Source organism: Sorex fumeus, unplaced genomic scaffold (assembly GCF_029834395.1).
Source record: "Sorex fumeus unplaced genomic scaffold, SorFum_2.1 ptg000044l, whole genome shotgun sequence".
NCBI classification, from domain to species: Eukaryota; Metazoa; Chordata; class Mammalia; order Eulipotyphla; family Soricidae; genus Sorex; species Sorex fumeus.
The window spans coordinates 5,529,285-5,546,100 of record NW_026606101.1 but is presented as its reverse complement, the minus strand read 5'-3'; the positions used below and the strand labels follow the sequence as shown (position 1 = coordinate 5,546,100).

General features: G+C 39.3%; 1 protein-coding gene across 1 annotated transcript in view; it reads left to right on the top strand.

Moving 5' to 3' along the window:
• Nucleotides 1-16,816, top strand: part of TOP1 (DNA topoisomerase I) — a 103,311-nt gene that overhangs the window by 71,756 nt on the left and 14,739 nt on the right. Inside the window, exons 9-13 of the mRNA XM_056121434.1 lie at nucleotides 356-471; nucleotides 4,156-4,277; nucleotides 5,388-5,510; nucleotides 7,806-7,993; nucleotides 8,297-8,441. Coding sequence (XP_055977409.1) covers nucleotides 356-471; nucleotides 4,156-4,277; nucleotides 5,388-5,510; nucleotides 7,806-7,993; nucleotides 8,297-8,441 — 694 coding nt within the window. The remainder of the gene's footprint in view (nucleotides 1-355; nucleotides 472-4,155; nucleotides 4,278-5,387; nucleotides 5,511-7,805; nucleotides 7,994-8,296; nucleotides 8,442-16,816) is intronic.

The following is a 16,816-nucleotide window of genomic DNA, read 5'->3' as shown; positions in this document are numbered from 1 at the left end:
TTCCATAAACCTCATCTGTTGATCACTCATTCTCTAAACTGTTGAAATACATTTTCCTCTTATGAGCATTACACCTAGTAAGATAAAATTATTACATTACATATAACTGTATAATATTATAATTATCAATCTGATATATTTAGTAATTCACTAATACAAAAGTCAAAAAGTCTCTTGACTTTTTTTTTAAAAGAAAGGATGCTAATTATTTTCATCAGGCCTCAGTTCTGAGGCTAGTGTCATTCTAGAGCACTAACCAGTAGAGTGCACAATTATTTTGGCATTTAATAGGTGGTATTCGCTACATTAGGTGAATGAAGTGTCACTAAATGAGGTTGAACCTTGTCTTTTGAAGGTGGGAGGAGGAGCGCTATCCTGAAGGCATCAAGTGGAAATTCCTAGAGCATAAAGGTCCTGTTTTTGCTCCACCATATGAGCCTCTTCCAGAGAGTGTCAAGTTTTACTATGATGGTGAGTTGTTCCAGAGTTGTCCAGTTTATGGCAACTTAGGAATAGAAAATGTAGAAGATTCTGGTGCTATATAATCCACTTTATTTCATTGCCATTGTATGGTTTTGGGAAAAGGTCATTAGGTATTTATTCAGCTCTTAAAGGCCCTGCTTGAAAGGTGAAAAAGCACTGTGTGAAACGTGCTTTTAATGTCTTGTATCTGCATAGTCTCCAAAGAAGTCATATTTTACATGACTTAGAACATATGTGTAAATATATTGTTTACACATGTAACACAGCTAAACATTCTTACCTGAATTGCATTTCTGGGAATTACTCTCTGGGAGTTAATAGCAAAGTTTACTTAAAATTATAGTATTTTATTTTAATGATAGACTGAAAGTTGATAAGCTGCCCATCACTCGAAATAGTACTAGTATCTGAGTATTGAAGAGTTTGCCACCAGCTTCTAAGAACTACTTTTAAGAAAGGTTCTGGCTAATTTTCTTAGAATCCTCAAAATTACTGTCATTGGTACTTCTATCCTTGGATTGAAGGGTTTGAATGTCGTTAACATTCCTCCTACTGGCAATGTAGCAGACTGTTAATGCTCAGCTGATCTCCCACAGTCCAAGAGGCTATCCAGAAATGATTACAGTTTTGTTCCTCAGACTCTTTTGTGCTTAAGGTTCACAAGAGTAAGTCTTGGACTCACTTAATAGTTACAGAGTGGTATTGGATACTTTTGAACCAAGTGGTTGAACAACTTTGAGAAAGAGTAGGAAAACTGAAAAGTGTTAGTAGTGAACAGAGGTTTCAGAACCATGATTGTATATAAAGATAGTAGTTTATATGGAAAAGATAGGTCCTGTGTGTGTGTGTGTATATATGTGTGTGTGTATATGTATGTGTGTATATATATACACATACGTATACACACACAATGAGGAACATGTCAAACTAGGCAAGTTAAATTTTGTTTATTAAAACTTTTCAGTATGCCTGTATTCAGACTAGGAGGACCCCATAGTCTGAATGACAAGTACTAGTATCAGAAAAGCATTCTGATCTATGTTGCCTGTCACTTCAGAACAGGGTTATAGCATTTATCATTTCAGTGAGTCATTCCTGGAGATTACCAGTAGGATTCAGAAGTCAAAACTTTAATGTAGAGAAAGAGCCTAGAACCTTGGAAGAAGGAAGACAGTTGTAAAAGTGAAGTCTTAGCCCCAGTCTGAGTTTAACAGGAACTTCTCTGGTAAAACCTTAATTCCAGGTTCAAAGTGATTCGTAGAAATGCAAGACAACCCAGCCTTTGAATTTTTCTTCACAAGATGGGAAGTTGGGGCCCAAGCTGTTCATGACCAGTTGCCAGGGTCTCTTCCTTTTCTTTCATAGTCCTGTATTACAGGAATTACAACCCCAGAACCTCTAGCACTTTTCCTGTTGTTCTTTCCTCTGGGATTTCTTCCCTTTATGTAAACTCCTGCTGTACAATATAAATGGCATATTTGACTTCTTATTCTAAGTAAATACATTAAGTTGCCCTGCAGACTACCTGCTGGTCAGGGGAGAAGGCACAGGCTGACTAAATCGGTGAATTGCTTCCTTGCTTCAGTTTTCAGATCTGGCTTAGCTTCCTCTTCTGGTGCTCTGTCATTTTCCACAAAGTGCTACTACCATTGCCAGGAACCTTCAAGTCATCCTCCCACAGCACGGCTGCTGGGAATTGTCATTTTGTCTTATGACAGCGCATTTAAAATAATCATCAAAATATAGTCTTTTGGGACAGCTCTCAGTCAGGTTACTCAGTCTTTTGTCTTTTTTTTTTCTCCTTCAAATTCTCTTGATATTTACATTCTTGCATTTTATTCTTAGCAACACAGTATTTTTCTTCTGTATTCAAAGCATGTTATAACTTTACTGGTAACTCTGGGTCATGCCTTTGTGGGAGAATTATGAAACCCTGGGAAGCCTGTTCAGTGACTTTCAGACTGGAAGTAGTTTGCTGGGTTAATAGAGTGAAGTAGCGCCACCTGTTGTTATTATGAGTTCCAAGCCATTTGTTTTATCAGTCTTGACAATTTGAGTTTTGTGCAACTATAATTCCTTATGTCTCTGTAGTGAGAACAGTTAACTTCCCAACTATTGTAAGATATTTTGAATTTTGAAATGCATGTTTCGCTTTTCTATTATTTCTTAAATTTTTTTTATTTTAATGTAGAAATATTGCTATTTATTCAGCCATTGATTAGGCTGATTGAATTGGGCATGAACTCCACATGTTTCGCGTTTCTATGCCTTTGAAAACCCTAGGTGAATTACTAATACCTGTGTAATAGTAAGGCAGTGGAATAGTATTTAACCTCACTTCATATAAGCTAAAAGCTGTTACTGTGCTATGATTAAGTTCCAGATGGTGTTGGAAACGCCATCATTTTCAAGAAAAACTGGAAATTAGCCATAAGAGCATTATTAAAACGACTCTATTTGAAAAGTAGATTACATTTCTAACTACTTTTCATTTATGCTTTATTAACTAATTAAGGTACACAAAACCCATTTAGATTTTCTTTACCAGTTAGCATTATGTAAGCTCAGGATTTCTTTAGACTAAGTAGGCTTTATTAAACACAGCAAAGAATGTCAGGAACCTCAGTGCTCTTGGATGCATCTTTTTTCCTGAAAGAGGCCTCCTCTTAGTGCCAGTGTTTCAGAGCAGTATATCTTAAATGGTCGTGTACAGACAAGCCACCTGGCTCCTAAAGAATACAGTTACTGATTTGGTGGGTTTGGAGTGGGTCCTGAGGTTATCCTTTTCTGAGAAACGTGTTTGTGGTGCTGTTAATCACTATCTGTGGACCACACTTTGAGTCACATGGTTCTAGAGAAAAGCCTCATTTAAACTTTCGTTTGCAATATCTGGAATTTGTCTGATATAAGTATATTTGATATTGATATTCCACCCACCTGGCATTAAAAAAGAATGATGCCTATTTCTTTAACCCGCAATTTCTTTCTTCTACTTCTGGCCCTATTCCTCCTCTTGAAAAAGAGGCTGTTATACAAAGGGGAATGCCCTGCCCCCTACCACAGAGGCAGGGTGGGATGGGGAGCACGGGGGGTGGGGGGGTGGGAGGGATACTGGGATCAGGGTTGTGGAGAATGGGTACTGGTGGAGGGATGGGTATTTGATCATTGTGTATCTGAAACTCAAGCACAAAAATTTGTATATCTACAACTGTACCTCATGGTGTTTCATTAATCAAAATCTAAAAAGAAAAAAGAAAAGAGGCTGTTACAGCAATAGTAGGCTCTGAGAATTTGCTTTCCAAAAACTATTGGAGTTATTAATAAAACTGTGTTGAAGGAAAAAAGAACGTGACTGCTGAGCATTCCTACCACCCCCTGTCCCCCTCACCCTCCCCCCCCACACACACATATTCACACTCCCCCACTGATCTTGAGCAGACACTTGGGAAAAATTTACTGTCATAGACTCCAGAGAGAGAGATCAAGGTAATGAGAACAAGAATTTGGACAAATAGACTAAAAAGCACTATGTTGTTTTTGTTGTATTATCATATATTACCAGACCTTGGGAAGAAGCGAAAACATTATTATGGAAGAGGTATCCAAAGCTCAGTGTTTATACTGAGAACATCAATACTACGCCTCACTCTTTGGTACCACTTTTCCCTCTAGGTAAAGTCATGAAGCTGAGCCCCAAAGCAGAAGAAGTAGCTACGTTCTTTGCAAAAATGCTCGACCATGAATATACTACTAAGGAAATATTTAGAAAAAATTTCTTTAAAGACTGGAGAAAGGTATTGTAGTTCATGTATTGCACCTTGCAAATATTAATCAGCTACTAAGTAATTAAGTAATTTTATAAAAATATTCCCTGATAGGATTGCCCTGCCACAGAGGCGGGGGGGATGGGGGGGGATGGGGGTGGGGGGATATTATCCATGGTGGTGGAAAATGGACACTGGTGGAGGGATGGGTATCTGATCATTGTATAATCGAAACCCAAGCACAAAAAATTGTAAATCTACAACTGTAAAAAAAAAAGAAAGAAACAAAAAAAAATATTCCCTGATAAAAAGTTTGTGTTTTATTGTGTTGAAAATTATGGGACTTTTGTTTACTTGGTTTTTATCCAACAAGAATACTTACTTTCTTTTGCCAGCTCTCTTGGCTGCAGAAGAGAGTTTCTCAGATAGATCAAACAGAAAACCTTAACTCCCAGTGAAGTAAAAAGAAGTTTTACCCCTGAAGGACTTTTTCTGTCTGCTGTTAGCAAGAGAGATGTTATAATGTCTCATTCTCTCTGACTCTTGCTTATTTGCTTTAGATACTCACTGTTCTTGAAACCACAGAGCCAGTATTGCCTGTACCATTTTTTTAAAAAAAAAACCCTTCGGTGCCAGGGCTTCACACATGCAGTGCTTTACTGCAGAGCTTTATCCCTGGCCCTACCTAGGTGATAAACAGTCTTTTATTATTCTCAGTTTGAATGATATGGACAGCCTGGTTTGCAGTTTGCCTCCTGAATAGCTCTGGAAATAGGAATAGATGAATAGAAGAGGATAATATTTCTGAGAAAACAAGTATGGAAATATATTTTCATTATTAAATGTGATGTAAACATGTTTCTCTACCTGTGAGACTCCTGGGCCTAGGAGATTATGGCAGTGTGCCAAGGAACTCAAGAAACCACATTATTAGAGTTGTGTTTAAAGTAGTCATTTTAACATTTTCCTATTGCATATTTTATATAGAATGAGTAATAGAACAGTTTTTTTTTCCAAAGACAAATTTTAGATTGGTCTTCTCTTCAGACACCTTTGAAAAATACAGTGCTTTGCATAATCTCAGGAAAATTCAGGAGTTTATAACTGTAATTACTTTCTTCTATCTCCCCTTTTAACTAGGAAATGACTAATGAAGAGAAGAATATTATCACCAACTTAAGCAAATGTGATTTTAACCAGATGAGCCAATATTTCAAAGCTCAGTCTGAGGCTCGGAAGCAGATGAGCAAGGAAGAAAAACAGGTATTACAGAATTTCCTTAACCTTTGTAGAGTGTTGGAATAGTGACTAGTTCACTTATTTTCTTCTTCCTGACTCTTTCAATACAACTTCAGTGATTTCATATGACACTATATTAAGATTTAGGGTTCTCAGCCTAGTAAAGTTTTTCTACGGATTTTATATAGACTGAAAATTGCGAATAACTACTTTGTTAGTAGCTCATTTTACAAACCTTGGGATTAATTCCACCCACTTGAACCCAGTCAGTAACTGCAGTAATATAATTCTATTAATTCTAAGGATGGGCAGGCCTGCTCCCACAGTGCGCCTTTGAGAATTAGAAATTTAATGCAGATAAAATAATCCTGACCATCTACTTACTTGTTCTTTGCTTTATTCTAGAATCAAACCATCTTCATCTGTTTCTGGATAGAAGGATAGAAGTATCCTTGGGCATTTTCACGTCTAAATAATCCTGTTAGTTTCCACTTGGGATATTTTCTATAGGCAACCTAGACTGCCTGTTTTTCTGTTTTATTTATTTATTTATTTTTGGGCTACACCCAGCACTGGGGTTACACCTCGCTCTGTGCTCAGGAATTAGAATTATTCCTGGTGAGCGCAGGGGACTCTAGGGGATGCTGGTTATCGAAGCCTGGTCAGCCACATGTAAGGCAAGCACCGTACCCATTGTACTATCTCCAGCCATAGACGGTCTGTTTTGTTCAAAACTTTTAACCCAAAGGCTGAAAGATAGTAGAATGGGTAGAATGCTTGCTTTGGACGTAGCTAGTTTCAGTTCAATTCTTGGCACTCCATATGGTTCTCCAAGCCCCACCAGGAGTGATTCCTGAGCACAGAGAGCCAGGAGTGTTGCCTGAGCACAGAGCTAGAAGTAAGCCCTGTGCACCACTGGGTGTGGTCCCAAAAGAGAGACTTAACACATATTTAAACACACTATCTGTGGCTGCTGTCTTATAACACTAGCTAAGTAGAGTAGTTGTAACATACTTAAAGCCAAGAAGACAGTTGACCATGGAAGAACACAGATTTGAACTGAACAAATCCTCTTAAATGCTATTTGTTGTTTTTAAATATGTATTGGGGCTACTGCCAGCAGTGCTTGTAGTGTGGACCTGATACTTGAGCTGTCTCTTCATTTGTTTTAGAAATTTGTTTAATTTAAGAATCCTTTGGTACTTTTTGAATTAGTGATACAAAGTTAAATACTACCTTTTCACAACACTTGCCAAGGACACTTGTGACTTAACAAGTTTTGACTCTACAAAGCAACAGGACTTAAATTGTAATTTGTCCCTAAGTAGATGATGTTAATGAAGTGTTAAAATCATACCCTTTTTGTGCAACGTGGACAACATGTACTCATGTACCACGGTACTCATGTACTAAGCATTCATGACAGATTTGTTGAAGCCTGCAAACCCATGTGCAGTGCCCTATACCAAAGGGCTCTAGAATCTATTAGAACACATCGAGATGTTCTTCATGAAAAGTTCTTCCTGAGACCTAATCAGAGACTCTTTTTATCTTGCATTTTAACTCTTAATTTTACTGTAATAGACAAAGCAGTATTTTTTTGTTTTGTTTCTGAGCCACGCGGGGTGATGCTCAGGAGTTATTCCTGGTGATGCTTAGGTGGATTGAAGGACCCTATGGGATGATGGAGTTTGAACTCGTTTCTTTGTGTAAGGGTAATGCTCTACTAGCTGTACTATACCTCCAGGCCTACAAAATCATACTTTTGAAATTGCATTTAAAGATTGGAGAAATAGTACAATGGAACAGTGGGTAAGATGCTTACCTTTCATGGTTCCTGAGCACTGCTGTGAGTGACGCCTGAGCATTGCTGGGTGTGGCCTAATACCCTTGGACTGTCACTCTCCCCTACCAGAATAAATGAAATAGAATTATATTTAGAACTATTTTAGTAACATTCTTAAACACATGTATCATTTAACACAATTTTTATTTTGCAGTTATAGGGGTAGGATGTTTGTCTTGCAAGTAACTGACCTGGGTTCAATCCCCTGTATCCCATATGGTCCCCCGAGCACTGAGTAATCCCCTGAGTGCAGAGTCAGGAGTAACCTCTGAGCATCTCCTGTGTTATCCAAAAAGCCAGAAAGAAAGGGAAAAGCAAATAAATAAAAAGACCTCTTGTTTGAAGTAAGTGGTTTTTTGGGTTGTTTTTAGATATTTTTTCTCCCCTATCTTGACCAGTTCTCCTAAACGATAAGAACATATGAATAGAAAAGAGCACTTTGAATCTATTTTGAGAACGTTGCTGTCTTACAGAAAATCAAAGAGGAGAATGAAAAATTACTGAAAGAATATGGCTTCTGTATTATGGATAATCACAGAGAGAGGATTGCCAACTTCAAGATAGAACCTCCTGGGCTTTTCCGTGGTCGTGGCAACCATCCGAAGATGGGCATGCTGAAGAGACGAATTATGCCTGAAGATATAATCATCAACTGTAGCAAGTAAGCACAATTCATCCTTTGGGCCAAAGATAAAATGGAGGGTTTTCTTTGTTACTGATGGGAATAGCATTAATGTGGGAATGTTTACCCACATTACAGAAAATTGTTTGCAGACCATCATTATTTCAATGTATAACACCCCCCCCACTCCTCCACCCCCCCTCCCCCACCCACGTGGTTTTTTAGATACTCATCACTGGTTAGGAATCTTGGAAATGTAGGCTTAGGAGACTTACCCACTTCAGGTCATTAATAGTCATATTGTTCTCTTTATTTCATACCTCCTGCTTGTTATTTCCACAGAGATGCCAAGGTTCCTTCTCCTCCTCCAGGACATAAATGGAAAGAGGTTCGACATGATAACAAGGTTACTTGGCTGGTCTCCTGGACAGAGAATATCCAAGGTTCCATTAAATACATCATGCTGAACCCCAGCTCTCGAATCAAGGTAAGAGACTGCAGAGAGCTGTGTCAGTGTGAAAAAATCTCTTGTCATTTTGTTGAAATATGATGGTTTTTGGTCTCTAGAATCACTTTGACAAGTTAAAACCCTCCCCTCAAAAAGAAAAGATGGGGCTGGAATGATAGCACAGCGGGTAGGGCGTTTGCCTTGTGCGCGGCCAACCCAGGTTCGATTCCCAGCATTCCATATGGTCCCCTGAGTACTGCCAGGAGTGATTCCTGAGTGCAAAGCCAGGAGTAACCCCTGAGCATCACCAGGTGTGACCCCAGAAGCAAAAAGCAAAAAAAGAAGAAGAAGAAGAAGAAAAGACGGATATGTTTAGTGGTTTGCATTTTCTGCTGACACCTCTAAGACTGCATGTGTTTTCTGTATAAGAATGAATCCTTGTTTATTAATTCAGGTATTTCCTAAAATTCCAACATGTGCCTGGTACTGTGTTTTCATGGTTCTAAGAATTAGTCTTTGTAACAAGGTAGGTGTATTCCCTATCTTCACATTGATAGCTATCTGTGACCAGAATGTGATAAATGTATACATTCAGTTTCCTGAAAGAAATTTTGGTATCTAGTGTCTTAACATAACTTCCAGCTTCCTAAGGTTTCCTCTTGATAGATTTCTACCAGGACCGTTGGGTTAATGTATGCTGTAGCACCATAAACTATTTTATGCCTATTTTGGTTACTTGGTAATGCTAATTGAAAAGAGAGAAAGTTTGAGTTTTCTTGATAGGCATATCCTGCTTGGGAGAGTCTTAGGAATTTCCTCAGACATACTCTAGAAATGTGACCTTACCCAAAAGAGAAATGATCCCACAAAATAGTGAGAAGAGCTAGTTCTGTTTAGACTGTAACTATTGCCATGCAAGGGACTAGAACCAAAGATTTTAGTCTTGAGACAGAGAGTTATTACAGTGGGCCGAACTACTTGCCTTGCATGTGGTCAAACTCAGCTTTGAGTCCCCATACCGCAGATGTTTCCCCAAGCTCCAACAGGACTGAACCCTGATCACAGAGTCAGGAATAAGCCCTGAGCACTGCCAAAATTAAAGCAAAACAAAATAAACTTAATCTTGATGTAGGTTTTAAAACAACTATAAAGATATAAAAAACCGTAGTTTAAAAGGCTCTGTCGTGTCTAAAGCAAACTACCTTTTTTAGCTTTTATCATCCTGCGTTCTAAAGAAAAATATCACCTGTGTGTTTCCTTCAGTTAATTTGGAAAAAAGCTTTCTCAACTAGAGTAAATATAGAATCAGAAACTAAGTAAAAAATCATTAGGTATAAAAGTCATCCTCTTGGTTGGCAAAAGTCAAGCAGTTTAAAGAAGCATTTTGCATTCTTCATCTGATAGTGCTGAGTTGTAGATCTGCAATAGTGTGTAAGCAGTGGTTTCAGTTCTCACAAATTTGTCTGGAGAAGACTGGGTAAGAATTCAGTTGTTATCTGAATGTAAATGTTAAATGCTTTAGGTAAACAAAGCAGTTATTTCTAGGAAAGATCAGGAACAACTTTATGAAGGAAAGTATCCTAAGACAGGTATGAAAAGTACTAATGAAACCAGCACAGAGTACTAGACTATAGTTATGGGTTTAGAGATGCTAAGGACCATGCTGATGGTTAAAGCTTGGCAACTGGTACAGGGCGGGGGATGGGGGGATAGCGGATTAAAGTTGATTTCTACAGTTTTCTGCCATTTTTCACTGTTTTTTTTTCTTCCTTTTTTCTACTTAGAATAGTGAGATAATGCTCAAAGGCCAGGCTTTGACAGCACTTGGACAGGCATTCTTTTTAGCTTAAGTTAGATGTAGCTTTGGAGCTTTTATTATAATTATTTTTTTTAAGTTCCCCAACAGTGTACAAACTGTGGCCACTTCAGGTGATGCTCGGCCAACAGGGCCAGATGGTTTAATACTAGTGCCCAGCCATGCAGTGTTGCTGGAAAGCAGCAGAGTCGGGGCCTGTGGAGTACTGGGGATCCAGCACAGGGTCTCTGCATCCAAGGCAACACCCCTGACAAGTTCCCTCCCCAGCCCTGAGATTTGTAATGATACTTTAAAAATATTTAATGAGTTATCTTGGGGCTGGAGTGATAGCATAGCAGGTAGGGCGTTTGCCTTGCACGTGGCTCACCCGGGTTCGAGTCCCAGCATCCCATATGGTCCCCTGAGCACTGCCAGGAGTAATTCCTGATTGCAGAGCAGGAGTAACCCCTGAGCATCGCCGGGTTTGACCCAAAAAGCAAATAAATAAATTAATAAATTAATAAATAAAGTTTTATTCTTTATAAAAAATATTTAATCACTTATCTTAAAGAATTGATACGGAGCGTTGTGGTGCCCTCAGTGGTATAGCACCTGTCTGGCTGTGGCAGCTGCCTCCTAGGATCCCCAGTGCCAGTAACTGTGTGATTTCTCTGCACCAGTCAAGTGTATACATTCCCCTGGTAGGACAAAGGGAAGGCTGCGTGGAAGATGGCTCAAGTGTGGCCCAAGATCAGTTTCTGGTACATATCATCCCTTGAGCAACTGCAGGGAGTACACCTTATTAAAAAGAGAAAAAGAATAGATAATGTAGTGAGCAATCTCAAACCCACAATCTGGCTTGTATCAGTCTTTAGTATTATTCGGTTACTTCATTTCATGACGAGTGTTATGAGAAACACACTAAAGCACTGGTGTGCCATTCATCTCTCCCTAGAGATTAGTAATTAATGGGTTTGATCCTTCTATGTTCGTGTTTTTACTTACAGTATATATATTTGCATGTATATAAAATAGTGTTGTTTTAAAGGTGTTATTATGAATTAGGTGTATTACTGAAATTCTGAAACTTCACTCAGCTTTGGTTTTGAGAATTTTTTTTTGATGTTACACCTTTAATTCTTTATATTTGATACATAGTATTCTGTCATGTGCTAATTACTGATATTTAGGTTGTTTCAGTCTCTTATTCTTATAACCAATACTGGGATAAATTAATGTTACATGGAATGAATTACTTTTTTCTCATCTTTTTTTTTTGTAAAGCCATTTTTAATGAAGTACTGGTATTTAGAATACTATTATACTTTTTATGCATATGTCATTTTAAGATTATGCCATCATCAGAGAACCCACTACACCAGTATCCCTGGGAACATCCTACACATTCAGATATAAACTCAATTCTATAGTTCTCATGACTTTGGCATTCTTTTTCCCTTATGTTGTTTCTTTTTATCCCACATATGGGAGAGATCTTTTATCTTTCTTTCTATTTTTTTAAAGAGATGTTAACACTTAGACACAAATAGATGAATAGAGCTAACCTCTGAAAGGTTTGCCCTTTTTTTTTCTCCCATAATTCTAACTTTATATTCCTTCTCCCCTCCCCTTCCCATTGTTGATGTTACTAGATAACCAGGATTTACACACACATCTGGTTCTACTCCTCAAAGTGTGTTCTCCTTTCAGTTGTGGTACTAACACACTTCTGACTGGTATGGCTGGAAATCACTTCTGTCATCAGGGATTGTAGACAGCAGAGCTGCCAGAATTATACATGGGACTTGTAGTGACACTGGTGATTTGGCCTTATGACAGACCATTTGCTTGCAGGGCCTGTGCTTTAAGTCACTATGCTATTCCTCTGGACTTAGAAATATCACTTATTATTTAAAAACATTTCCAATTTGTTTTGTTTGTTTTGGGGTGATGGGTTATTGAGAAGTCCTTCTGTGATTTTTTTTTTTTTCCCCTTTTACTAGTCTGGCTGGTGGTTCAATGTGAGCACTAGAGAATCCATTGCTTCTTGGCCTCTGCATTGTCATCTGTTACCTGGACCACCCTGTGGTGCTTGGGTTTGAAGTGCCATATCCAGTTCGGGGGGGGGGGGGGGGTCCTGTACTGTACGCCTGTACTATCTTTCTAGTCCCCTGGTATTTTCAAATTGGTTTTAAATTATTTGAACCAGTTTACACCAATACCACCTGCCCATCCCAGCCATGTGTGCATTTTTTCTATTTCTCATTTTCTTGGGAAGATTTCCTAGGTTTCGCCTTATGTATTTCCATCTTCGATTCACTAGAATGTCTTGTTTTGTTTTGTTTGTGGTGGGTAGTGTGAACAATGTCTAGGGAGCCCCAGGGTCACTCCCAGTGGTACTTGCCAAATATGCAGAATGGTACAGTGCCGTGATGTGAAACAGTGCTGCCCATGCGTAGGTTGGGGCTATACCTTGTAGGCCTTGAGGTCACAGGGATTAAAATCTGGGCATTGAAGGAGAGAGAGAGAGAAAGAGGGAATGTGCCTGCCACAGAGACGGCGGGGGGGGGGAGGGCGCAATGGCAGAAGGGATACTGGAAACATTGGTGGTGGAGAATGGGCATGGGTGGAGGGGTGAATACTCAACATTGTATGACCAAAACGTAATCATGTAAGTTTGTAAGTCTGTAACTGCATCTCAATGGTGATTCATTAAAATAAACTCTTTAAAAAAATTAAAAAATAATCTGGGCATTACACAGCAGGGCGTATGCTCCAGCCCTTTGAACTATGTCCCTGGACCCTGAAAAATATTCTTGCGTATAGTTTATTTGTCATTCTATTTTTTATATTGACTGCATAGTTGGTCTACTACTTGTAGCTAGCTTAATGTTATGCAGAAATTTTATAATTTAAAAAGACAAATTTCCTTTATCTCATTTTCAAAATTTTTTCTTTTTTTTTCTTTTTTATGTAGGAGTACTGCTATTTATTCAGCCACAGATTAGGCTGATTGAATTGGGCATAAACTCCACCTTTTTTAAAAAAATCTATTTATTTAATCACCATGAGAGCAGTTACAAAGCTTTCAGGTTTAAGTCTTGGTCAGTCATACAATGAAATACCCATCCCTTCACCAGTGCCCATTCTCTACCACCAAAAACCCCAACATACCCCATGCCACACCCTCTCCCTACCTGTGGGGCAGATGATTTTCACATTACTCTCTCTCTACTTTGATTACATTCAATATTTTGACACCAGACCCACCATTATTATCTGGGATTTTACCCCAATGCTCAGATCCGAAAAGGCAACAGCAGACAATTTGTTTTCTATTGCTGGTTATGAATAACATATTTCCGAAATTTTAACAATTAAATCTGGAGGGATTTCTGCCAAAACCTGCTGGGTTCCAAGATTTGTTTCTGAGTCTCTGGGATCATGGCCATTAAGCAGCTTGATTAGGAGCCAGAGAGGCCATTCATGGGCGGCAACTCGGGGTCTCATTGGGATGGGGAGGAAAAGGTGGGCTCTGCCCCCATCCCGTGAGGCCCCACGTGTTTTGTCACTGCAGGCCCAATCCTGACTGTCCAGTGGCCTCTGGTGGATGGCAGCCACCAAGTCCTGGGGGGGGGGGGGGCAGGCGGAGGGACAGCACCCTTTCCCCCCTGGGGTGGCTTCAAAATTTTCTTGACTCTTCTTGGCTTTCTGATTTTTTTTTCCTAAGAGTTCCTATTGATTTTAATGTTGTGAATGAGATTGTTTTCTTGCTACGTTTCTGTTGGTTATTACTGAAGTGATAATAGTATTGATTTTTCTATTGAGCAGCCTTACTTGAACACATTCCAAAAGTAAAGTGTAGGGCTGGAGAGATAGCACAACAGGAAGGGCACTTGCCTTTCCTGCAGCTGACCTGGTTTCAATCTCCAGTATCCTGTATCATCCCCCAAGCACTGTAGCACTGCACTGTAGTACTCTCCTCCTGTTATTCATCGATTTGCTCAAGCGGTCACCAGTTACGTCTTCATTGTGAGACTTGTTACTGTTTTTGGCATATTGAATATGTCACGGGTAGCTTGCCAGGCTTTGCCTTGTGGGCGGGATACTCTTGGTATTTTGCTGGGCCCCAAGCACTACCAGGAGTTATTCCTGAGTGCAGAACCAGGACTAAGACCTGAGCATCGCTGGGTGTGATCCCAAAATAATTATGCAGGGTTGTTTTTTTTTTTTTAACCAGATAATTACCTTTAGATTACTTTTAATTCTTTACTTTCATTTCTTATAGTTTATATTTCTATGTCTTTAGTTTTTTATTTTTTTTGGGGTCACACCATGAGATGATCTAGGATGCAAGGGTCACTTCTCTAATTGATTTGAGAGGACCATACAGTACTGAGCCCAGGATACCCACACATAAAGCCTGCACTCCAGCTCTTTGAACCATTTTCCCAGACCCAGTTTTACTTATCAAAAAAAATTCCAGCCACAGAATCTAGACTCAGTTAATAGTTATCACAATCAGATACTTGATTAATTTCTATGCTTGCCACCTACCCTCAGGGTTTTTCTGCAAGTATACCCAATACTTTGAGGATCTTTAGATGACATATTCCCCTTTACATGAAATTTCCTTTAGAGCATTTTAAAGGAATACTGGAGCTTCTCCATCCATATGTTTTCTTGCTATCTTTTTAAAAAATAAAAAAAATTTGGGTACTGTACCTGGCAGTGTTCCGGGAACACTCCACTGTAGCGGTCCTTGGGGACTGAGCCGTGGGTTCCTTGTACTCCAACCCTTGAACCATCTTCCCGGCTTACATGTGGTTGCTTAACTATGTTTTGTGTTCATTTGTGGTTTTTGTATAGATAGAAGTCCTCCATGAAGACAGTAGCTTTCAGTCTTTTACATTTTTAATAGAGACCACACCCAGTGGCGCCGGGTGGAGTTGGTGGAGTGAGATGTGAGGCTCCTCCTGACTTCAGCTGCTACGCCACACTTTTGTACCTGTGAACAAGGAGCAAAAACCACTAGCTAGCATTTCTGATGTGATTATCTCTCTCTTTCCCATCACTTATAGTGTATTCTCTCCACACCACTAGAGTTGTCTTTTTCTGCCTAAAAAGTCATCTTGTAAGTGGGACACACTTTCAGTTCACAATTCCTCTTTTTGATTATATCTATCTGAAGTTTATGCCATATAAAATTTATTTCAAATTTTTAATGTATTCTAGTCATGTTTTGTTTTACACTTTATTTTCCTTTTTAAGTGACTATTACATCTTTTTCTTTTCATACTTAGAAATATTCCTCTGAAGCTCTTCAGGAAAAGGTTTAAAAAGAGCCAAAATGTTAAAATACAGGGGTGAAGGTGCTTTCCTTGCATGCAGCTTACCCCACTCCTGTACCACTAGGAACCTTCACACTACACATCCAAGCCAGCAGTAGCCATAAGCACCATCCTCCCCCAAGTATTGCCGAGTATGGCTTAAGAAAAACCCAAGCCATGTTATTATTTATGTGATTATAACCTTTTGTTACTTGCTTTCCTAAATGTCAGAAAATACTTACAAAACTTAAACTTTCCAAGGCTAAGAAATAGAATTTAGATCTATTTCTTTGTATGACTAATCATGAAATCATCCCTCATATCACTTGATCACTTGACATTCTTTTACTCATCGAGTTGCTCGAGTGGGCGCCAGTAACGTCTCCATTCGTCCCTGTCGTGTGCTAGAGTAACCCAGTGGTGTCTCCTTGCTCCAGGAACATGAGGAGCGTCAAACCGATCGTTGAGGGTCTTGACGAAGAGGTCTGACTATCTCATAGGTGGGCGGCCACGCGATCTTTTGATGTTCCATGGAATCTAGTCAGTAACGGCTCTAGTCCAGCAGGTGTCTCCAAATCACATTACATGTCCAGCCCATCTAATTTTCGACACCTTGGCAAACGAGACAGTGTCCCTGATTCTTGATTGCCGATGGAGGTTGGAACTCCAAGCATAGCTCTTTCGATTCCTCTTTGGGAGAGGATGCCCTCATATCAAGTAATACTAAATCCCTTGTTAATAGCCAAATAAGTAGATAGTACTAGTCCACACATGGTTGTGAGAAAGGGACCTTGGCATATTTGGGTAAGATTTTATTTTTTGATTATTTGTCAGGAGCTAGAAGTCACTTTCTACCTATTTCTTGCTCTGTGGATCTCCACCCCCCCCCCCCCCCACACACACACACACACACACACACGTTCTTGCCATTTTCCTTTACTATAGGACCCGTGGCTATGTGATTGGTGAGAACCAGGCATAGGTGGGTACAAATTAAGAGCAAAGATTCTTCTATTTTTGTGTTTATATCACTACAGTCTTTTGGGATGGGGACTGGGGTCGCGGGTTGAGCCACACACACCTATGCTCAGGGTTTACTCCCATACAGGATGCAGAGGATCAGACTCTGGTCAGCTGCATGCAAGGCAAGCACCCCACTCTTAGTACTATCTAGGCTCCCATTATAGTCTGTTTTAACCCATGTAATACTCTCTACTCTTTTGTGTTCGTTAGGGTACTTTTTAATTTCATTTCTTTTGATTTTGGTGCTTGTTTAAAAATCTGTTTCT